The sequence below is a fragment of the Procambarus clarkii genome, chromosome 5, assembly GCF_040958095.1.
Source record: "Procambarus clarkii isolate CNS0578487 chromosome 5, FALCON_Pclarkii_2.0, whole genome shotgun sequence".
In the NCBI taxonomy this organism is placed as follows: Eukaryota; Metazoa; Arthropoda; class Malacostraca; order Decapoda; family Cambaridae; genus Procambarus; species Procambarus clarkii.
In genome coordinates this window covers 17,772,242-17,797,772 of record NC_091154.1, presented here as the reverse complement: position 1 = coordinate 17,797,772, position 25,531 = coordinate 17,772,242, and the positions used below count along the sequence as shown (strand labels likewise).

The 25,531-nt window shown below is 41.9% G+C and overlaps 1 protein-coding gene and 1 long non-coding RNA gene across 2 annotated transcripts in view; one reads left to right on the top strand and one right to left on the bottom strand.

Annotated features, from left to right (window-relative positions):
* Positions 1-25,531, bottom strand: part of LOC123766585 (phosphoribosylformylglycinamidine synthase) — a 452,541-nt gene that overhangs the window by 58,199 nt on the left and 368,811 nt on the right. Inside the window, exon 25 of the mRNA XM_069302853.1 lies at positions 18,489-18,693. Within this exon, the coding sequence (XP_069158954.1) occupies positions 18,489-18,693 (205 nt within the window). The remainder of the gene's footprint in view (positions 1-18,488; positions 18,694-25,531) is intronic.
* Positions 1,448-11,059, top strand: LOC138373575 (uncharacterized). Its single transcript, XR_011231188.1, has 3 exons — positions 1,448-1,683; positions 6,570-6,676; positions 10,432-11,059. It is a non-coding gene; the product is annotated as an uncharacterized lncRNA (long non-coding RNA).

Sequence of the window (25,531 nt, the reverse complement as noted above, 5' to 3'; positions counted from 1 at the left end):
GTTGTGTCCATCATTCACTCGCTAAAAACCAAAGCTGGGAACATTAGTGAAATACCATCGATGGTACACAGGCGTGCCTCCCATGCCCTTGCACCATCCATAGCACTGCTGTTCAACAAATCCCTAGAGTGTCATACCTTCCCTGATATCCTTAAAAAAGCAAGAGTAACGCCAGTTCATAAAGGAGGTAACACGGCAGACATAAATAATTACAGACCCATATCGAATCTACCTATATTATCAAAATTATTTTTTTTTTTTTTACAAACAGCTCTACTCCAATCTTGTAAAATTCAATATACTAAGTCCCTGTCAGTTTGGCTTCCGCTCCCAAAAGAGTACCAATGATGCTATTGTTAGTCTGCTTGACTTAATCTTCTCAGCCCTTGACAAAAGTGAGTTTCCAATTGAACTCTTCATCGGCCTGAGAAAGGCCTTTGATACTGTTAACCATAACTACCTCTTACTTAAATTCCACCATTATGGAATCCGTGGCCTTGCCCTAAACTATATCCGATCCTATCTTAGTAACAGACACCAATATGAAGCCATCAATGATATAACCTCTCCCACTCTACCACTTAATTACCGTAAAGGTGCCACAGAGCAGCATCCTAGGACCCTCCTGTTTCTTATATACATCAATGATCTCCCTAATGTCTCTAACATACTTAAACCTATATTGTTGGCTGATGATACTACTCATCTACTCTGACCCCAACCCACTCCTGTTAAATAATGTTGTAAACAATTAATTAAAAAAAGTCTACTTGTGGATGTCAACCAACAAACCTCACACAAAACATAGAAAAGACCTACTATATCTTATTTGGAAACAAATCAACAAATGCAATTCAGCTTCAGATAGATAATGTAAACATTAGCAATAAAAATGATGGAAAGTTTCTTAGCCTATACTTAGACAAGAGACTCAACTTCCGCACCCATATACAACACATAACTAAAAAGGTTTCTAAAACAGTTGGTATACTGTTTAAGATCAGATATTATGTACCCTACTCTGCTCTCCTCTCACTCTATTATGCACTTATCTATCCCTATCATTCTTATGGCGTTTGTGCTTGGGGTTCAACCTCTGCAAACTACCTCAAGCCCATCATCATCCAGTAAAAATCTGCTATCAGGACAATAAATAACTCTACCTTCAGACAACACACAGCTCCCTTGTTCAAATCCTTAAACATGCTAAACAAATTCACTCCATACATTCTCCTGTGTAAATTACGTTTATAAAGCCCTTTTTCTAACTGCAAACCCTGTTCTGAAACTCTTCCTGGACAGATGTAATAGAACACATGGCCACGTCCCCACCAGACATAAATATCTCTTTGATATCCCCAGAGTCAAACTTAATCTATGTAAACACTCTATGTAAATAAAGGGACCTAGTCTATGGAACTCACTCCCTTATAATGATTTGAAAAGCTGTCCAACTTCTGCCATATTCAAAAATAAAACCAAAAAGTACCTGTAGTACTTTTTAAGTACGAGGGAGTAATGCGCAAAGCGTCCCTCACCTGTGACGTCACAGCGTCACCTGACGCCATATCAACACATCGGCCATTTTGTCGTCAGTTCAGTCATGGTGAGGACTAACCCTTCATGCAAACTGCACCTACTATCAAGAAGAAGAAGATTTTGTGTTCCACCGATAGTATTATCGTAAGTAAGCACTTATATTTTATATTTTATTAAATTAATTGATTCTATTTTTCTGTAATAAAGGTCCAAAGGGTTGTTAAGGAACAAGGGTGTAGCGATACCGACGCTCAGTGCGCTCAACTCACACCAAAGTATCACCTGTGTAGCTTCTGTAATTAGTGTTAATTAGTTATGCTATAAGATAATGAAGCGAGTATAAGATTAACTCGCTACAAGGGTACTGTGTTGGGAGGTGAGGGCTGTTACTGGTGTCTGTGGGGATGTGAGGACTTGTACCAACCACTATCACCACCAGTACCTTGTCTTGCATCCTGCTTAGTATTCCTATTGAGATATGAAGTATTATTGCATTCATATAATTATTCATTCATTGTCATTACTATTTTTATGGGCTATGTTCTGTTACCCTAATGCTTTTTACCCCTGGGCATGTCCATTTACTCTCCAGCCCTTCACAAGCCACTGCTGCACCCCCTCCATGCCCATACTTACTGTGCTTATTCTTACAGGACTGCACTGCATTATGTGGTGCTCACTGCCTGGACACCTTGATACATGCATTATAGGGTTCTGGTAGTTGTTCTACTCACCAAGCCCTTCCAAGGCCAGGCTTGACATGTGAGAGCTTGGTCCAACAGGCTGTTGCTTGGACAGGCCCCTCAGGCCCACATATCCACCACAGCCTTGTTTGTCCGGCACTTCAAAATCAAATGTTTATTTACGTAAGGTACATACATATTTTTAGGTAAGGTACTCTTTATTTGGGTAAATTTATCTTCGTAGTATTTAGCTTTGGCTCGTCTAATTATCTTGGATAGCAATAACGAGTAATTCTTTGAGAATTCTTTGGAGACAATTCCTAACCTATACTTCTCCCAACCTATACTTCTTCTCAAGGTCATCTTCACTTCTTGAAGATGTTCAGGTTTTCTCTTGAAGATGTCGACGGTTGTTCCAGCAATACTGTATTTCTTTTATTGCTGAAAACCTGTTTTCAGCCATAAAAAAATAATCCTGAATCCAGAAAAAAATCCCTTTTGTATCGTCTGGAAATTTTCAAATATTGCTGATCAAACCTGAGTCTAAATTATTTGTATATATTATGAATTACAGAGGTCCCAGGACAGGGTTTTTAGGCACTCCACTTACATTTTCCCACTCTGACTTAACCCCCATTTATACAAACTCAGTCTTATCTTTTAGCTAATAATTTATTGTACACACCATACTCAGCCTGTGTAGGGTAGTTTATTGTGCATGTGTAGTATATATATTTGTGTAGTATATTTGGTATATTTAATGCCTCTAACCTCTCCTCATAGTTCTTGTCCTTCAGTTCTGGGAGCCACTTAGTAGCATGTCTTTGCACCTTTTCCAGTTTGTTTATGTGCTTCTTAAGATATGGGCACCATACAACCGCTGCATATTCCAACTTTGGTCTAACAAAAGTCGTGAACAATTTCTTGAGTATTTCGCCATCCATGCATTTAAAAGCTCTGAATATTATCCTTTACCTGCAATTGGTTGTTGCTGTATTTATAGAATATGATTTGTTCTACTTTACATTTGTTTGTTCCTTTTTTTCAAAATTTCTTTCTGCCTCTCTCCTCACTGCCGTGTAGTTGTTTCTCTTTGTATTACTGGTATGTTTGGGGGTTTGGCCTCTTCGTATATTGATTCCATTTTTGTGTCTTTTGGTCTCTGTCCGTCTTGAAATTTCAGTTGAACAAATCCTGTTTCCTAGTTCTGCATCTTTGTTTTGGTATAAATGTTTTTGTTCCTTTATCATATATTTCACAAAATTGACATACTGTGCATTAATTCATCTCAATTACTTCCTTTCCTAACAGCAAGCCTTTCCAGTAAAATTCTTTGAATTCTTTTCTGACTTCTGGCCTAATGTTTGTTTTATCCTAGTGTGTATGATGCCTAGCGTGTGTCTGGTGCCTGTTGTGTTAAACCGAAGATAAATGCATAAGTATAGGTCAGTAATTTCTCCAGCTTTGAAAGGGGCTTTCATTATGCAGCAGTATTCCACTCTAGAGAGCACTAGCGTCTTGAAAACTATCATCATCGGTATAGCATCTCTAGTGTGAAAAGTTCTTGTTATCTATCCTGTCATTTTTCTTGCAGTTGTGACGGCTACTTTATTGTGTTCTTTAAATGTAAGGCCTTCTGACATCAGTACACCCAAATCCTTTACGTTGCTTTTCCGTTCAATGTTATGATTTGACTGAGTTTTGTAAGTGGTTTCCGTTTTTATATTTTTTATTTTTTCCGTAGCGCATGAGCTGAAACTTATGTTCGTTAATCACCATGTTATTTTCTGTAGCCCATAGAAAGACCTGATTTACATCTGATTGGAGGTTTGCCGTGTCCTCTATGTTGCCTACTCTCGTGAAGATTCTAGTGTCATCTGCAAAGGATGATCAAGTACTATAGGTTGTGTCCTTGTCTATGTCCGATATGAGGATGAGAAAAAGTATTGGAGCAAGCACAGTACGCTTGGGGACTGAGCTCTTTACGGTTGATGGTCCAGATTTTATTTTGTTGACTACTACACATTGGGTTCTATTAGTCAGGAAGTTGTATATCCATCTGCCTATTTTTCCGGTAATTCCTTTTGAACGCATTTTATGTGCAATAACACAATGGTCACATTTGTCAAAGGCTTTTTTTTGTCAAAGCGTTTTGTTTGTCTTCCATGGCATCTAGTGCCATGTCAGAGTGGTCCAGCAACTGTGATAGGCAAGAGCGCCCTGTTCTGAAACCATGTTGTCTGGGGTTATGGAGATGCTGTGATTCCATGTATTTTGTGATCTTACTTCTTAGCATTCTCTCAAAGATTTTTATGATGTGCGATGTTAGTGCTATCGGTCTGTAGTTTTTTGCCTCTGCCTTATTTCCTCCTTTATGGGGCGGTGCTATCTCTGCGGTTTTTAGTATGTCAGGGACAATGCCAGTATCTTGGCTTTGTCTCCAAAGAATGTGAAGGGCCTGCGATAACGTTTTTTACAGTTCTTGATGAATATAGAGTTCCAAGAGTCAGGGCCTGGTGCAGAGTGCATAGGCATACTGTCTATGGCTTCTTCAAAATCCAGTGGGGATAGGATCACATCTGATTTATGATTTGATGTTGGTATCATATCCATGAAAAATTCATTTGGGTTATCAATCAGATGGATGGAGAGCTACACTCGTGGTGTCCCATTTTCCCAGCACTCTTTGTCATATAATGCTTTGAAACTTTTGACGGATTTGGCCTCCACCACCTTCTCACCTAACATGTTCCAACCGTTTACCATTCTGTTTGCAAAAGTGAATTGTCTTACATTTCTTCGGCATCTTTGTTTAGTTCGTTTAAATCTATAACCTCTTGTTCTTGAAATTCCAGGTCTCGGGAAATCTTCCCTATCAAGTTTATCAATTCCTGTTACTGTTTTGTACGTAGTGATCATATCTCCTCTTTTCCTTCTGTCTTCTAGTTTGGAATATTTAATGCCTCTAATGTCTCCTCATAAATCCTGCCCTTCAGTTTTGGTATGAATGTTTGTGTGCCTTCATCGTATATTTTGCAAAATATGGAATACATCTCATTTACTTTACTTTAAGAATATGGTTCGATCAATTAAAAACCCTCTTGTTCAAATTGCAAAGAGACTGAAAGAGATGCAGCATGCTCAATGGATTATATATTAGTGATTATTATTAGGATTATATATTAGTGAATCATATTAGTGATTCAATTATTGTCATAAAACAATAAACAAATAGTTTTGGTGTTATTACACTCTATTCACAGGTTATATATAAGTATCTGCATGTTTTGTTCACCATTACAAACCACTAAGTTGGTTTGATTTTTGTTGAGATTGTTATTTATGATAAGATTCCTTACGTTATCTGAGAATGAAGCTATGTCGGTATTGGGAAATCTATAGATGGCACTTATAGTCAAGGAGGATTTAAGGGATTTACTGGAGAACTTGGCAAAGGTATATTCACAATAGTCGTCTCTATTACTAATGAGACTATTGCAGATGAAGGTATCTTTGTAAGATATTGCTATGCCACCTCCTTTTTTTATTAGGCCTGCAGTTGTGAATGGCTTTATTATCACCTTCATTGTATTATCACCTGACCTAATGCGGGTATAAAATCAACTAATATATATATATATATATATATATATATATATATATATATATATATATATATATATATATATATATATATATATATATATATATATATATATATATATATAAAATTTTAACCAAAAAACTTGATATTTTTCATATTTGGAACCATTCCATAATCCCAAGCATAAATGATTATATTTCTATCACTTGCTCTTAAGATTGTTTCATTTAATAGAGGTTGGGCATAATTGTTCTCTGCTGCTAATAGAACTGACTGACTTAGCTATAGGAAAATGTAAAATTAATTGGTTTATCCATTACAGTATTTTGCAGTTTATTTCATGATCCTGTGCTCAATACTTGCATAAATAGTAGATTACAAAATGCATTTTTATATCATTAGTATTGAATAATAATAATGCAAATAATTGACTTATAAATGATGTACAATTAATTGGTAGGTGATATTATATTATTAATATTTTTTCATTCTTGCAAAGCCTTAACAAAGTCATTAACATGTTAATATAAACTTGATCACCTTCCACTTATTTTCTCATGTGCTACCTACATGTACAAAACCTTATTCCTAAATGCATATTTTGTTCTGAAACTTGTCCTTTATATGTTGTGTATCACCATCTCTGGAGAGTTTTATCTGATTGATGTATAAATTACTTTTAATTTTACAGAATATTATTGTTATACTGAATTTATTATTATATAAATAACTTAATTTTACAGAATCATCTATCAACGCACATCCACAAGTTGAGGAGGAGGATGTGACCTTCCAGATGTCTGAAGTACTGAAACAGGCACCAAACAGGCCTGGTGGATCTAGGTACAAGGTAAAATAATTTAATTTTTTTTTTTTTTTTTTTTTACTAATTGTCCGATATATATATATATATATATATATGTCGTACCTAGTAGCCAGAACTCACTTCTCAGCCTACTATTCAAGGCCCGATTTGCCTAATAAGCCAAGTTTTCCTGAATTAATATATTTACTATAATTTTTTTCTTATGAAATGATAAAGCAACCCTTTTCTCTATGTATGAGGTCAATTTTTTTTTATTGGAGTTAAAATTAACGTAGATATATGACCGAACCTAACCAACCCTACCTAACCTAACCTAACCTATATTTATAGGTAAGGTTAGGTTAGGTAGCCAAAAAAAGCTAGGTTAGGTTAGGTTAGGTAGGTTAGGTAGACGAAAAAACATTAATTCATGAAAACTTGGCTTATTAGGCAAATCGGGCCTTGAATAGTAGGCTGAGAAGTGCGTTCTGGCTATTAGGTACGACATATATATATATATATATATATATATATATATATATGTCGTACCTAGTAGCCAGAACGCACTTCTCAGCCTACTATGCAAGGCCCGATTTGCCTAATAAGCCAAGTTTTCATGAATTAATTGTTTTTCGACGACCTAACCTACCTAACCTAACCTAACCTAACTTTTTTGGCTACCTAACCTAACCTAACCTATAAAGATAGGTTAGGTTAGGTTAGGTAGGGTTGGTTAGGTTCCGTCATATATCTACGTTAATTTTAACTACAATAAAAAAAAATTGACCTCATACATAATGAAATGGGTAGCTTTATCTTTTCATAAGAAAAAAATTTGAGAAAATATATTAATTCAGGAAAACTTGGCTTATTAGGCAAATTTGGCCTTGCATAGTAGGCTGACAAGTGCGTTCTGGCTACTAGGTACGACATATATATATATATATATATATATATATATATATATATATATATATATATATATAATGTGTCGTACCTAGTAGCCAGAACGCACATCTCAGCCTACTATGCAAGGCCCGATTTGCCTAATAAGCCAAGTTTTCTTGAATTAATGTTTTTTCGACTACCTAACCTAACATTTTCAGCTACCTAACCTAACCTATAAAGATAGGTTAGGTTCGGTCATATATCTCTATTAATTTTAACTCCAATAAAAAAAGAATTGACCTCATACATAATGAAATGGATAGCTTTATCATTTCATAAGAAAAAAAATAGAGAAAATATATTAATTCATGAAAACTTGGCTTATTAGGCAAATCGGGCCTTGCATAGTAGGCTGAGAAGTGCGTTCTGGCTACTAGGTACGACATATATATATATATATATATATATATATATATGTCGTACCTAGTAGCCAGAACGCACTTCTCAGCCTACTATGCAAGGCCCGATTTGCCTAATAAGCCAAGTTTTCATGAATTAATGTTTTTTCGACTACCTAACCTGACCTAACCTAACTTTTTCGGCTACCTAACCGAACCTAACCTATAAAGATAGGTTAGGGTAGGTTAGGTAGGGATGGTTAGGTTCGGTCATATATCTACGTTAATTTTAACTCTAATAAAAAAAAATTGACCTCATACATAATGAAATGGGTAGCTTTATCATTTCATAAGAAAAAAATTAGAGAAAATATATTAATTCAGGAAAACTTGTCTTATTAGGCAAATCGGGCCTTGCATAGTAGGCTGAGAAGTGCGTTCTGGCTATTAGGTACGACATATATATATATATATATATAATATGTATGTGTGTGTGTAATTACCTAAGTGTAGTTAAAGGATGAGACCGTCTTCCCAGCACTCTTTGTCATATAACGCTTTGAAACTACTGACAGTCTTGGCCTCCACCACCTTCTCACCTAACTTGTTCCAACCGTCTACCACTCTATTTGCGAAAGTGAATTTTCTTATATTTCTTTAGCATCTGTGTTAAGCTAGTTTCAATCTATGACCTCCTGTTCTTGAAGTTCCAGGTCTCAGGAAATCTTCCCTGTCGATTTTATCAATTCCTGTTACTATTTTGTATGTAGTGATCATATCACCTCTTCTGTCTTTTAGTTTTGGCATATTTAATGCCTCTAACGTCTCCTCGTAGCTCTTGCCCTTCAGTTCTGGGAGCCACTTAGTAGCATGTCTTTGCACCTTTTCCAGTTTGTTGTGCTTCTTAAGATATGGGCCAACTTCTGTTGTTGGGCACCACACAACAGCTGCATATTCTAGCTTTGGCGTAACAAAAGTCATGAACAATTTCTTTAGTATATCACCATCCATGTATTTAAACGCAATTCTAAAGTTAGAAAGCGTAGCATAGGCTCCTCGCACAATATTCTTTATGTGGTCCTCAGGTGATAGTTTTCTATCTAGAACCACCCCTAGATCTCTTTCTTTATCAGAATTCTTTAAAGATTTCTCACATAATGTATAGGTTGTGTGGGGTCTATGTTCTCCTGTTCCACATTCCATAACATGGCATTTATTAACATTAAATTCCATTTGCCAAGTGGTGCTCCATATACTTATTTTATCCAGGTTTTCTTGAAGGGCATGACAATCATCTAAATTTCTTATCCTTCCTATTATTTTAGCATCATCAGCAAACATGTTCATGTAATTCTGTATACCAACTGGTAGATCATTTATGTAGACAATAAACATCACTGGTGCAAGAACTGAACCCTGTGGTACTCCACTTGTGACATTTCTCCAGTCCGATACATTGCCTCTGATTACTGCCCTCATTTTTCTATGTCAGAAAATTTTTCATCCATATTAGAAGCTTACCTGTCACCCCTCCAATATTTTCCAGTTTCCAGAACAACCTCTCTATGTGGAACTGTCGAATGCCTTTTTTAGGTCCAGATAGATGCAGTCAACCCAACCATCTCTTTCCTGTAATATATCTGTTGCTCGATCATAGAAACTGAGTAAATTCGATACACAGGATCTTCCAAATCGAAAACCATACTGTCTGTCTGAAATTATATCATTTCTCTCCAGGTGTTCTACCCATTTAGTTTTAATTATTTTTTCCAATATTCCAATTCCAATTTTTTCCAATAATGTGTGTGTGTGTATGTATATTTGTGTTGTTGAATATGACCGAAAGTCATAGTCTTTCTGCCCCTCTCCTTACTGCTATTGTTGTTTCTCGCATCTTTGTATTGCTTGTATGTTTGGGCAATTTTTCCCCTTTTTCTAGTTCTGCATCTCTGCTTTAGTATAAATTTTGTTGTGCCATTATCATATATTTCACAAAACTTGACATACATCTCATTTACTTCATGTCCTAACAGCAAGTGTTTGTCAAATTCCTTAAGGAAATATCTGAGTTCCCCATAATGACCTCTCCACAAGTCAGGTTTTTCAACTGCTTCAAGCTCATTTTCTTCCAGATTATAATGCATTGCATACTTTATTCCCAAAAAGACATGGTCACTTTTACCCAAGTGACCATGTCACTTGGGTAAAAGGAGGGAGGTACCAAAGGAGGGAGGTACTGAATGATAAATATATCTTTCTCTTTCCTGGTAAATATAATATCCAGCATGGAGGGAACATCCCCTTCCCTCATCCTCGTAGCTTGTTTAACATGTAGAAACATGAATGTTTACAGGGTGAGGTTTACGAAATTATATATATATATATATATATATATATAATTGGTCTCTGGTCTATATATATTATATATATATATATATATATATATATAAGTTTGTGTGTGTGTAATTTATATAAATAAATAATTAAATATTAATTTTGTTAATATCTTTTCAGGGAAAACTTGCAAGTACAATTCGTATACAAGAGGGGCAACAAGAGCCAGAGGATGTCTACTAAGAAAATATATAAGTCTTTATCCTCACACTCTTGATATATGGTCTTCTCTGGTCTCTTTATTTTCTCTCCTCACAAATGTCCCTTTTTTTATTTCTTTTACGTTTCTCTCCTGTTTTTCTTGTCCTTTAATCTCTCCTTTCCTCCTCTCTTCTAACACCTCTCGTTTCCTGTCTCTTCTAGCTTCTCTCTTCCTTTACTTTTTATATTTGTGGTATTCATTTATGTCATTTTTATCTTGTATATTTTTCTTGTATCTTTTTCTTATCTTGTGTTTCTCTTCCCCTTCTCTTCAATGATTTCTCATTTCTCTCCTCTCTCTGTTGTTTCTGTTCTGTCTTCTCTCTCCTTGCCTTAATTTTGTTCTGTCTCCTCTTTTGTTGTGTGTGTGTCTTTCTGTCTCTGTCTGTCTCTCTCTCTCTCTCTGGCTCTCTTGCTCTCTCTCTCTCTCTCTGGCTCTCTCTCTCTCTGGCTCTCTCTCTCTCTGGCTCTCTCTCTCTCTCTGGCTCTCTCTCTCTCTGGCTCTCTCTCTCTCTCTCTCTCTGGCTCTCTCTCTCTCTCTCTCTCTCTCTCTCTCTGGCTCTCTCTCTCTCTCTGGCTCTCTCTCTCTCTCTGGCTCTCTCTCTCTCTCTGGCTCTCTCTCTCTCTCTCTCTCTCTCTCTCTCTGGCTCTCTCTCTCTCTCTCTCTGGCTCTCTCTCTCTCTCTCTCTGGCTCTCTCTCTCTCTCTCTCTGGCTCTCTCTCTCTCTCTCTGGCTCTCTCTCTCTCTCTCTCTGGCTCTCTCTCTCTCTTTCTCTCTCTCTCTCCCTCTCTCTCTCTCCCTCTCTCTCTCTCTCTCTGGCTCTCTCTCTCTCTCTCTGGCTCTCTCTCTCTCTCTCTGGCTCTCTCTCTCTCTCTCTGGCTCTCTCTCTCTCTCTCTGGCTCTCTCTCTCTCTCTCTCTGGCTCTGTCTCTCTCTCTCTGGCTCTGTCTCTCTCTCTCTGGCTCTCTCGCTCTCTCTGGCTCTTTCGCTCTCTCTGGCTCTTTCGCTCTCTCTGGCTCTTTCGCTCTCTCTGGCTCTCGCTCTCTCTGGCTCTCGCTCTCTCTCTCTCTCTGGCTCTCGCTCTCTCTGGCTCTCTCTCTCTCTCTGGCTCTCTCTCTCTCTCTGGCTCTCTCTCTCTCTGGCTCTCTCTCTCTCACTCTCTGGCTCTCTCTCTCTCTCTGACTCGCTCTCTCTCTGGCTCACGCTCTCTCTCTGGCTCTCGCTCTCTCTCTCTGGCTCTGGCTCTCTCTCTCTCTGGCTCTCTCTCTCTCTGGCTCTCTCTCTCTCTGGCTCTCTCTCTCTCTGGCTCTGTGGCGCTCTCTCTCTGGCTCTCATATTTCATTTGATTTAAAAATGTCTGAGATTTTTTACTTAATCTAAGTTATATTGCATGGTGCTAATATGAATATTATACATGACTGTTTTTTCTTTTCTTTCTCTTTCTCCCTTTTTCTTTCTCTTTCTTTCCTTCTCTCTCTTTTTCTTTCTCTTTCTACATGAATATTATACTTGACTGTGTTTACATTCACTTGTAGATTTTTATTTTTAGTTAATTAGTCCTAAACTTTTGATTAATAGATTTTTATTATTAGTCATAGAAAAACTATAGTGTTATATGTATACTCGGAAAATTTTACTTGTTTTAGTTTTAAGTAACAATAACTGCTTATAACGTCAGACTGATCTCAGCATGACATGAATCACAGGCTGCTTGATCACAAAATCTATTGTGTTCACATATTGCATATATAGATTTTTAAATTTTTACTTTTATATTCTGTTATAGATATAGTCTATATATTTCGAGCTATTACATATATTTTGTTGTATTACTCATTCTTAATTAAATAAATATAATATTTTAATTCTCTTTTTGTACCCTATTTATTTGTAATTTACACATACATATATAGGATGTCCATTTCTATCTCAGATATGTCTTCTTTCTTTCTCTCCCTTTCTATTTCAGATATGAATTACAAAATTATTATACCCTAATTTACCCTAAACGCTTTAATGTAGGTAATTAAAAGATCATAAAAAAGTTTTTAGAAATGTTAATTATATACGTTCTAAGGTTGTATATAAAAGTTCTCAAAAAACCTTTTCTAAACGTAATTATAAACGTGCTGAAAACAATGAAATGTCGTTTTTAGGATGTTTTAAAAACATGAAAATGTTTGCTGGGTAAACACCCAAAACTAACAAGAGGGTAGAGGACAACATTGAAAACTCCTGCGACGTGTACAATCATGTTGGCCTAGCAGAAGGCCACCAAACACTACCAGTGGAACTATAGCTACACCAGGCAGACCCCGACGAGGCAAATGAAAATAAAAAAAGAAAAACCCTGCAAAAGTACACCGTCTCCAGAGGCAACAGGAACCGGTCGCCGCTTAGGTGGCAGGTCGCGCTAAACCTTGACGCTCTAACCAGCACAATACCAGTCCCTACCCAGGGCCAAACAAGGGCCCCAAGCCCCTCAAGGGCGAGGCAAATGCCGAGCAGCAAGAACCTCTACGGGAATGGTTCCCGAATGCCCCAGGGAAGATAACCCTGTTAAGCAAGGGCAGTACTCACAGGGCGCTTTGGGAAGGAAGCCCCTAAGCGCATGCAGCCCCGGCACTGATGAGGTACTCCTGGCCACCACACAACACAACACACAGCAGTGAATGCCACACAAGGCAAACACCGCCTAGGAAACTGAGGCCAGAGAAGTGTCTATCCCGGTTGACATTAGCTTACGAACTGATGCTAGGCAGCCGGCGCAGTAGGTCCAGAGCTCCCCCCTTCCCCTTTCGGGGCGGGGATGGTTACGCGGACAATCGACGTGGCAGTAAAGTGTGATGTTTGCTTGTTTCCTTGGGATTGTAGGGAGTTTCTATAGACCTCTCTGTTCGGTTTTTTGTTTTAGTTTTTTACCATGTGGGGTTTGTTTTGTTATGCCTACCTTTCTGGGTGCCTGACCCCGGTCGATGGCAGATAAGGAAAACCCCAAACACAAGGGGGTTTTCCAGGGCCATTGCTCCCTGAAACCTCTCTGAAGGAGCCAGGTTCTGGCGCTGGTCCTTGGTAGGTCTGAACTCCTTAGCTAATCTCCTGGTCTAATATAACATACATTAGCCCGATAAACTCCAGGGAACCGTAGGGGCTCCCCACAGAAAAGTTATTATATATCTCCCCATGGAACCCACGAAAGCCAGTTGTAAGGTTCAAGGCAAGAAATCACAAGAGAATGACCATAGAGGAAAAACAAAAGATCATTCGTAAACATGAAAATGGTACACATGTTGTTGAACTAGATAGGCAGTATAACAAATATTCATGAGAGGAGGAGGCAGTGGAGGATGTCCTTTCCTCATTAAGAAAATATGTGCAGCATGGTAAGAACTGCAAAGTTTTGCTGAAAAGAATCACCCAGATAAAGCTTTAGCAGGCTGTTGCATTGATCTTATTAATGACAATGTGATATCTCACTACAGACAAGTGTTAGAAAGAAGGGAAAAATAATCTTCAAGAAAAACAATGAGAAATCATGCAGTGAGCCAGAAGCAGGTCCTAGTGGTATGCAGGCAACACATGCCAGAGTGTTCCCCAGAGAAGTCATCATTGCCTGATGTTGTAATAGAAGGGGACTCCCCTTCCAAACAGTAACACCTCTCCTCCTCCCACCTCCTCATCGTCTTCCATATTCCAACAGGAGTCATCAGTAAAGGTAAGTAATAACTTGTACATACTTTTGTAGTGAAGAATAGGGTGAATTAGGTATAAAATTTACCTTGAAGTGAATTTTTGGGGGAGTCGGGAACGAATTAATTCATTTCCCATTACAATGGGGCCTCGACTTACGATGCTAATCCGTTCCCAGAGATGGATCATAAGTCAAAATATCGTAAGCCGAAGCGATTTTTCCCATAAGAAATAAAGGGAACTGAATTAATCCGTTCCCCACCCTCCAAAATATTAACATACAAATACATTTTATACTGAATACAATGTTTTTTTCTAACTACAATACAGTACCAAAGTTTCTCTTACCTTTATGGAGGGCTCTTGATGGCGTATGGAAGATGGTGATGATGGGGGAGGAAGAGAGTTGTTATTGTTTGGAAGGGGAGTCCCCTTCCATTATCACATCAGGCAGTGATGTTTTCTCTGGGGTGTACTCTCTCCTACGTTTTGCCTGAATACCACTACGACCTGGTTGTGGTTCAGTGCTTATTTGTCTCACTACAAATTTGTCAGGAGACATTTGTTTTTCCCTTCGTTTTAACATTTGTCTGTAATGATGCATCACAATGTCATTGAATAGGTTAAGGCAACGACCTACTGCAGCTTGATTTGGGTGAGTTGTTTCAGCAAAGGTTTGCAATTCTTCCCATGCTGCACACATTTTCTCAATTGTTGAGAGAGAGACATTCTGTATTCTTGTTTCTGCTCTATGGTCATCCTTACATGGGTTTTCATATGTTGAGCCTTACCACTGACTTTCCTGGGACTCATGGCGTGATATATAATAATTACTTTAATGTTCAAAATGCAAAAAATCACCACAAAAGCGGAATTTCTTATAGGTGCGATCGTCACTAAGTGGGCAGCTGTAGTAAACTGAGGCAGGTCGGCCGCGTGACTGGGAACCACGCGCTCGGTCGACCCGAACGTGTACCAACAAATATCGTAAGTCGACGACACCATCGGATGTCGAGTCACATTTTTCGATGAAATTTACATCGTAACTCGAAATTATCGTAAGTAGGGGCAATCGTATGTTAAAGTGCCACTATTTCCTATCGGGAAATTTGCTTCTGTTTACGAATTTGAGTTACGAACTGTCTCCAGGAACAGATTAAATTTGTAAACTGAGGTGCCCCTGTATTGTTAAAATAGTCTCTGATCACAGGAAACTAAAAAACACAACAACGTTGAGTGTAATGAAATGCCATTTTCTGGGCGAGTCCTGGAGGCTCCCCAGAGCTTACTAGGCTGATATGCTAATGTCAGACTTTGGCATCAGTCATGTGTATGGATTTCTTATGGGCCTACCGAGGACCACGAGCCAGAACCTGGCTCCCTCTAGAGAGGCAAGGGGAGCAATGGCCTATAGAAACCTCCTGTGTAATTGGAAGCATTCTGTCTGCCATCGACCAGGTTAGGCACCCAGAAAGGTAGGCATCCCAAAACAACCCCTTTTCTGGTGAAAATTGCAACCAAACGCCGAATGAGTGGATAGAACTCCCCAAACAAAAACGAGCAGACTAGTATGACGTCATCCGCCATCGCGCCGCTGTCTGCGCAGCTCCCCTCCCCACCCCCCAAGGGCAGCCCCAGACCTACCGTGCCAGCGATCCACAACCCAGTTCCAAGGCTGGATGTCAAAAACAAGCGAAAAAACTCTGATCGGAGGGAGGGAGGGAGGGATGCAGGGGAGCCTCCGTGACTCACCCAGAAAATGGCGTTTCATTAAATTCAACGCTGGTTTTCTGGGAGGAGCCCCTACGGCTCCCCGGAGCTAACTACCCACAGACGAAAAGAATGGAAACTTACTCGGGAGGCGGTTGCTGCTCACTCCTCAACCCGAAGTCGAGACAACTGGCTGCATCCGCCAACCCAAAGCGACACAAGGCCCCACTGGGCCCAGGAACGTTTACAAAGTAACGAGCAGCCAGGACCCTGTTCAACCGCCAAAATCCCTGCGCCCGAATGTCAGCCCAGGACATATTGCCAAAGACGGCGGCAAGAACCACGAACTTGCGGATGTCATGGGCATGGGGATAGACCACAGGCTGGCTAGCCTTAATAACTCTGCGGACGACCTGGGAGACCCGCACCCTTGAACGGGTTAGAAGGTAAACCTGATCAACCCAAAGCGCATCCATAGACACAGAAGCCGTGGCAAATTACTTAGGTAATTAATAATTATGTAAATAACGGCGGAGAGCCGCAACTGGACACAAAACATGATGCATCCCCGGCCTAACAAACAAAGCAACAACCACCCAAGGGCCCCTCCGGAACATAACAGTCTCATTCTTTGCCAGAAGAGAAGGAGAATGCTGCAGGCGAACAAACCGATCACCCCGATCAAAGGAGCAGAAGCCTCTGCACCGGAGGAGAGCATGAAGCTCGCCCACCCGACCCCCAGAGGCCAATGCCAACAGGAAAAGAGCCTTCGAAAAACAATCCGGAACCGAAGGGGCCACAACAAAACAAGGAGAAGAAAGAAAAGAGCACTGTCCTAAGACCAGGACGGCTCAGGGAACCCTGAGCCGTCCTGGTCTTCCTGTACTTCTTTCCCTGAACCAGGGAAAGAAGTACAGGAACCCCCACCTCGACCAGTCCTGCCAAAAGGTGTCGACCCTGACGGCCTCGCAGTCGGGAAAGGGCGCCACATACAGGGGAAGGCGCCGCGACCACACCGATGCGAAGAGGTCCACCTCGGGGCGTTCGAACGTCTGGCAAAGCCAACGGAAGGAGTCGGTGTCGACCGTCCATTCCGTGGAGAGAGGAAAGAAATGAGACAGGCCGTTGGCCAAGATGTTGGACACTCCCCACACGTGAACTGCCAGGAGAGCCAAACCCCGAGAACTCAGCAGACAAGTCACCTGAAGTGACCAGCACCAAAGAGCCAAGGACTGCATCAAACCCCCCCCCCCCCCCCCGTTCAGACAATGAACCACCGGGAAGTAGTCCAAATGGAGCCGGATTGTCGACCCGCAGGCGACTCGAATCCTGCGAAGAGCAAACTACACCGCCGCAAACTCCAGCACAGTGCTGTGGGCACGACGGAAGAACAGACCCCACCGACCCTGGCCGGCCTGGTGAGCACTGGTCACAAAGCCCCAGCTGAGACATGACGCGTCCGTGAACACATCGAGCGAGGGCTCGGGTAGGCGCCAAGGCACTGAACCCCCAAAAAACCTGAAGAGGAAGCCGGTGACGCAGCAACTGATGCAAAGCCCTCGGGGTCCGAACCCAGCGATCGCGAGAGGCAGAAGGGACATCTCCGAAGGAACCAGAACAGCTAAACCCAACCCAGCGGGTAGACCAGCATCGCGAAGTTCAGGCTCCCAAACAGACCCTCGAGCAACCACCGGGTGACCCGGGAGTCCCCCAGAAACAGACACAAGCGGGACTGCAGCCGCAGGAGAATCCAGAATGGTTCCAAGCAGATCAGAACAAAACTGTAGCAATATGCCAGACCTCTATATTGATAGCTTTCTGCATTTTCTTAAAAGCGGCAACACCTTCCTCTTTGCCTGCACTGTGTTGAAGGAAGGTATTGACAGGTGTGGTTGCATCCCAACCACACCGGCCAATACTGGAGGTTAATGGCCGGTGTGGTTAATTTACACATATGGTTATACGGTGTATGTTAATTTACAACATATCAGACTGTGTTGGCAGTATTTGTCTGCCAACGAGCTTAAGAAGATGCACCCCGTGTTCGGTGAGGATCGGGCAGCAAAGCAAAGGGCTACTCTAATGTGAAGAGCATTGTGATTAAGAAGAGTTCCCAGTGCTGCATTGGGCACAGCAAATAAAAAATCCTCTGGATGGGGGATAATTATATTCTTAAAATTAGAAAAATAATTCACTGAATAATCCTAATATATTAAAATTATAAAAATAATTCACTGAATAATCCTAATATATTAAAATTAGAAAAATAATTCACCGAATAATAAATGATGCTTTTTAAATATACATTTTCCATGTCAACATTTATATATTTAACCTAAGAACATATCCAAGTACACTATCATCATATCATATATGCTATCTATGTGCTTTCTTCTCTCAACTACCTCATTATCCCACGCAATGAATTAGGATCAATCAGAAAACCTCATAAATAAGTAGGTCAAATTTCCCTGGTTTGCCAAGAGCTTATGAAGCCTTGAGCGTAGAAAGTTAAACTACATCACCTGCAGATGTGCCCTTTCTAGCCTACGATTAAATGATTAAACTGTGACTAACCATTTATTAGCTGTTGAATGACACCGAATGCAGCCACAAACACTGCAACTTCTGGGACACCTACATCAGGACAGTCGCAGCCCACCTGGCCATACACCTGGGCCAGGGCAGAGCCAGCCAGCCGGGAATGGCGGGAAACAGGACGCACCCACAACAAGGTCCCCTCAATCCCTCTACCCGGACTTTTCACATCAGGGGTCACCACCTTTAAACCCAATGAGTATTCAGTTTAAAAACAATTGAGATGTATCCCTGTATTCCAAATAGTTGAGCAGTTGAAGTTAAGAATTTTTTTTTTTGTTAGTAAAAATTGCCTTTTACTAGCTCTAATAGATTGTAATTACATAAGTGTAATTACCCAAGTGTAGTTACAGGATGAGAGCTACGCTCGTGGTGTCCCGTCTACTCAGCACTCTGTCATAACGCTTTGAAGCTACTGACGGTTTTGGCCTCCACCACATTCTCACCTAACTTATTCCAACCGTCTACCACTCTGTTTACAAAAGAGAATTTTCTCATATTTCTCCGGCAGCTTTGTTTTGTTAGTTTAAATCTATGACCTCTTGTTCTTGAAGTTCCGGGTCGCAGGAATTCTTCCTTATCAATTTTATCAATTCCTGTTACTATTTTGTACGTAGTGATCATATCGTCTGTTTCTTCTATCTTCTGGTTTTTGCATATTTAAATGCTCTAACCTCTCCTCATAGCTCTTGTCCTTCAGTTCTGGGAGCCACTTAGTGGCATGTCTTTGCACCTTTTCCCAGTTTGTTTATATGCTTCTTAAGATATGGGCACCATACAACTGCTGCATATTTCAGCTTTGGTCTAACAAAAGTTGTGAACAATTTTTTCAGTATTTCACCATCCATGTATTTAAAAGCAATTCTGAAGTTAGAAAGTGTAGCATAGGCTCCTCGCACAATGTTCTTAATGTGGTTCTCAGGTGACAGTTTTCTATCTAGAACCACCCCTAGATCCCTTTCTTTGTCAGAATTCTTTAAAGATTTCTCACATAATATATAGGTTGTGTGGGGTCTATGTTCTCCTATTCAACATTCCATAACATGGTATTTATTCACATTAAATTCCGTTTGCCAAGTGGTGCTCCATATACTTATTTTGTCCAGGTCTTCTTGAAGGGCTTGACAATCTTCTAGGTTTCTTATCATCCCTATTATCTTAGCATCATCAGCAAACATGTTCATATATTTCTGTATTCTATTTGGTAGATCGTTTATGTAGACAATGAACATTACCGGTGCCAGAACTGAACCCTGTGGTACTCCACTTGTGACATTCCTCCAGTCTGATACATTGCCTCTGATTACTGCTCTCATTTTTCTATCAGTCAGAAAATTTTTCATCCATGTTAGAAGCTTACCTGTCACTCCTCCAATATTTTCCAGTTTCCAGAACAACCTCTTATGTGGAACTCTGTCAAAAGCCTTTTTTAGGTTCAGATAGATGCAGTCAACCCAACCATCTCTCCTGTAAAATCTCTGTGGCTCGATCATAGAAACGAAGTGAATTTGTTACACAGGCTCTTCCAGATCGAAAACCATACTGTCTGATATTAAATTGTTTTTCTCCAGGTGTTCTACCCATTTAGTTTTAATTATTTTTTCCAATATTTTGACTATTACTCTTGTACATGATACAGGTCTATAATTAAGGGAGTCTTCCCTGCTGCCACTTTTGTAGAGTGTGACGATGTTAGCCTGTTTCCACACATCAGCTACAATTCCTGTAAACAGGGATGCCTGAAAAATCAGTTGAAGTGGAATGCTGAGCTCATGTTCACATTCTCTCAGAACCCATGGTAAAACTCCATCTGGACCAACTGCTTTGTTCTTACTTAGCTCCTTTAGCATTTTTTCCACTTCATCTCTAGACACCTCTATGTGCTCTATGTTGTTCTCTGAATTCTTATTGTGTCTGGTTCCCTGAAGATTTCATTTTGAACAAACACACTTTGGAACTTTTCGTTTAATGTTTCACACATTTCCTTTTCATTTTCTGTGAATTTATTTCCCATTTTCAAATTCTGAATATTATCCTTTACCTGCAATTTGTTGTTTATGAATTTATAGAATAGACCTGGTTCTGTTTTACATTTGTCCACAATCCCTTTTTCAAAATTTCTTTCTGCCTCTCTCCTCACTGCCGTGTAGTTGTTTCTCGCATCTTTGTATCGCTGGTATGATTGGAGGTTTGGCCTCTTCCTGTATTGATTCCATTTTGTATCTTTTGGTCTCTGGCCCTCTCGCAATTTCTGGCGAACCAATCCTGTTTCCTAGTTCTGCATCTCTGCTTTGGAATAAAAAATTTTGTGCCTTTATCATATATTTCACAAAACTTGACATCTCATTTACTTTATGTCCTAACAGCAAGTCTTTCCAGTCAATTTCCTTAAAGAAATGTGAGTTCCCCATAATGACCTCTTCTGATATCAGGCTTTTCTACTGCTTCAACCTCATTTTCTTCCAAATTATAACGCATACCATACTTTATTCCCAATAAGACATGGTCACTTTTACCTAAGGAAGGGAGGTACTGAATGTCAAATATCTCATCCTTTTTCCTGGTAAATATCAAATCCAGCATGGAGGGAACATCCCCTTCCCTCATCCTCATAGCTTGTTTAACATGTTGAAACATGAATGTTTCCAGGATGAGGTTTACGAATCTACAAGTCCAAAAATCCTCTGTTCTAGCTTCATATGCCTCCCAGTCTATGGATTTTAAGTTGCAGTCGCCGACTACCAACAGTCGTGATCTATATCAGCTCTGAATATAATTTCTCTTATTAATGTTATAAGACCCTCTCGTTTATAATCTAGCTCCTTTGTCCATGTGCTGCTTGGCGGTGGACTTTATGCATTTATGATCGTTAGTTTATCATCCTGATTGCATATCTCTAGTGCTATTATGTCAACTTCTCGTTGATTGGCAATTATTATATCGTTTACCTTTAGGTGTTCTTTCACCAGCACAGCAACGCCACCGCCTTTCCTAATTTTTCTGTCCTGTCTCCAGACGGAGTAGCCTCTTGGGAATATGACCTCATTTAAAATATCATCTTCAAGTTTTGTCTCCGTGAGTGCAACAATGTCTGGTGTCTGCAGCTGTATTACATCACTTAACTCCAGTATCTTTGATCTCACTCCATATATGTTGTTGTATGCAATTTTCAGGAACTTGTTCCTCCTCTCCTTATTCTTCACTCCCCTCTCTCTAATCCTTTTGTTGGTTTGCTTTTGTGTACCACTTTACTGGTGTGCCTACCCCTACCACTTTGTAGAAAAAAAACAGCATTGAATGTAATGAAACGCCATTTTCTGGGTGAGCCCCCGTCTCGACCGTCGCCAGGATGAAGAAAGGCTGCACATGTACAAACCTACCACCAGTATCAAAGAGCAGAACCTGAACCGAAGGGGCTACCACAACCTGAGGAAAAAATAAGACGGCACCCTGATCAAGGACAAAGACGGCTCAGGCGACGCATGAGCAGGCCGGAGATGAAACGAAACACGAGAAAGTGTACAAAATGGGGCAGATGTGACGTCCACCCCGAACACAAGCTGGAGCGTCTCCGCCAGCGCCGCACAAAACGAGGCGACAGTAATTAACATCATATAACTGTAGTCCTGAAAACCCAAGAGAGGACAAGATAACCCGATGCGAAAGAGAAGACAACCTACGAAGAGCAAGAAAAAGTGCATAGAAACACCAGGAACATCATACTGTCACCAAGATGAAGCTCGCAGAAGGGACACCGTCAACAAAGCCACCTGATCACCACAAAGATGGTGATACCCGCGTCAAAATACCAGACGCGAAGAGCCGAGAAGAAGGCTGAACCAGTCACGTACAGGACTGATCCGACCTGCCGAAAGAGGCGGAGCCACGGGAAAATGCCTCGGGTTCGGATACCTATCAAGCAGGGTCTGAAAATAAAGCTGGGCCGGCCACCAAGGAACCATAAGGACTGCTCTCGTGGGAATGGACTGCAACCAAGCAAGAAGCCGAAGCAACAGCTGGACCGGGAGAAGAGGAACAGGTACCCCCACCTTGACCAGTCCTGCCGATAAGCATCCACCGTGAACGCCTCGCAGGCGGGTAAGGGCGCCACATAAAATAGGCGATGCCTAGACCACGCCGACTCGAAGACGTCCATGGCCAGGAGTCCATACATCTGGCAGAGCCAACAAAACGTGTCGGCAACGACTGGCCAATCCGCGAACAGAGGAATGAACCGAGACAGCTGTCCGCCAGGATGCAGGACACACCCCAGACATGAACCTCACGGTTAGCCAAACAGAAAATCCAGCAAACGAGCCACTTTAAGGAACCAACCCCAAAGGTCAACACCTAAGAGAAACCCTGTAGTTCCGGCAAAGAACCGCCAGAGAACAGTCCGAATGGAGGTGAATGGTAGAGCACCGAGTGACCCAAACCCTCCGATGCGCAAACCAGACAGCCACGAACTCCCGAACCATGCTGTGAGCCCGACGGACGGACAGACCCCACCATACCTGGCTGACCTGGTGAGCACTGGTCACAAAGCCCCAACCGAGAGATGACCCGTCCATGAAATACATCGAGCAAAGGCTCGGGGAGGTGCCAAGGCACAGAACCCTGAAAACCCCAAAGAGGAAGCTGGTGGCGCAGCACCAACACAAGACCCCCGGAGGAACAAACACAACGATTGCAAGGGAGGCGGAAGGGGAGTCTCCGAAGGAACCAAACAGATGCCGAAGCCAAACCCGACCCCGCGGGCAGATCAGCACGTCGAAGTTCAGACTCCCACACAACTGCTCGAGCAACCGCTGAACAACCCGGGACTCCCTCATGAACAGCCGAAGGTGGGACCACAGCCGCAGCAACACTTCTGGAGGGAAAGACAAGGAGCAGCCCAAGAGCCCTAAACAAGGCTCAGCCAGGTTCAAACCCGGGACGGAAACAGATGGAATGGCCTCCAGATCACCAGAAAAGAACCACACCCCTGGTGAGCAGACAAGCGGACCGACTGGGAGCCCACACAAGCCAGTCGTCGAGGTAGGCCAGACACCGAATCCCAAGCAGACTCAGACAGGGCACCAAGATCCAGTAAAGATGAAGAAAAAAAAAAAAAAAAAAACACCAAGCGCCAATTACAAAATAGGGAAGGCAACAAAAGCGGCAACACTGAAGCCCCATGTCTGCAAGGAGCAGATGAGAACCCCAGAAGGATGGGGCGGATCGACCACGTCCAACGCACCCACTAAGATGACATGATGAAGTGCAGAGGAAGAAGCCCACCACGCCAACCCTGAACCCCCCCAAAGGGGGAGAAGCCGTCCACCGCCACCACCAGAGGCCGGAAGACAATCAAAAGCGCCCACTAACTGCAGGACCATGCGAGAGTCAACAGAGCAAGCTGCTCCCCCAGCGCCCCATCAACAGAGAAGGGAACAGAGCCCCTTCCGAAAGAAAAAGTACACATACACATATATACATATGTATATACACATACATACACATACACATAAGGTATGTTACACATGTGTGTATGCACATACACATGTGCACACACACGCACACAAGTACACCTGTACATGTGTTCACACACATACACGTGAAAAGAAAATTACAAGCCGCCGACCAATGGGCAGAGAGCACCACACCGGCCAGGCGAAGAAGGCACCAAACTGCTTCAAAAGGCCCACCTCGACAACAAAACCTCAAAGTCCAGCATGACCACAATACGTGCAAAGACCCAAAAAGATCAGTCTGCAAGCCCGGAAGACCCCGGAACTCCAGAAGGCAGAACCGAGCCACACACGAGGAAACAAAGCCCCCTGAACCCACAAAGGGGGCCCCAAGAGGAAGAACCACCGGAACGAAACCAAAGAACCCGAAGGAATCCGGAATCGAACCAAGGGGAGCCCAAACCACCACATTTGCCGGAGGAGATACACCACAGAAATGCAAAGCACAACCCCCAGACAGAACCCCTAGGCAAACGGTCAAAACAGACCGAAAACCGAGGGACATGGTGTGGGAGCAAGCATAACAGCCAGGGACACTGAGCTGAAACCCAAGGGCCCAGACCCAAAACAGACAAAATGGAAAACACGGTGTAAAATAAACACTCAAACGTTCCCAGAGGAACAGGAAACGGGCAGAAAACACCAGATAAGCAAAGAAACGACAACAGGAGAATAAAACCCCTGAAAAAGGTGAAAACTCACCCAAGACGCTGGCTCGCACACCCAGGAGCATGTAAACAAACTGTAATGCCAGGAAACCGGCAGAAGAAAATGACCACCAGAACAGAGGGCTGTGGCCGACGCCAAAGACACAAAAACATGCCAGCAAAAGTGGGAAGCAAGCAGATTGGATGGACGAAAAACTCCACCCAAAAGCAGAAAAACCCAAGCAAGGGCAAACCACCCCAGAATTGCTAGCAGGCATCCCCCCACAGCCCTGGGAACCAGCAACTGAGGCCCCGGGGCAGAGCTGTCCTCCAAGCCCTCCGCCCTTAAAAAAAAAGGAAGAGTCCATAGGAAAGGCAGCAAGATAGGGCCGTTGTTAAGAACAAGAAGCATTGGCACGAGGAACAGGTTCGAAAACCTCCGTCCCCCAACCCGAATGGGGCAGCCCCCGAAAACCGCCCGAGTCTCGGCCCCAACCCTGAAACCCGCAGACGGTCCGGAGCCAGGAACAGGGAAGGAAAGAGGCAAACAGTACCTAACCAAAACGGGGCGGCCTCGGGGCATCCAAGTGGGAAACCAACCCAGCGTGTTGCAGCAACCTAACGTAGCTTGCAATACGGATGCCGCCTGTAATCTGAACAGTATTAACATCAGGAGATTACTGGAGAACAAGCAGAGAATCTCTCTCGCAAGACTCCGGGTCGAGGTGTCTGTGACCCAACAGGCAACATAACGGAGGTAAAAGTGGCGACTGTCACCCGGAGACAAGGGCACAGCAACCAACGATCCCGTACAAGACAGGTTGGAACCCGGAAGACACATTCAATGGTCCACCGAGCCCAGACA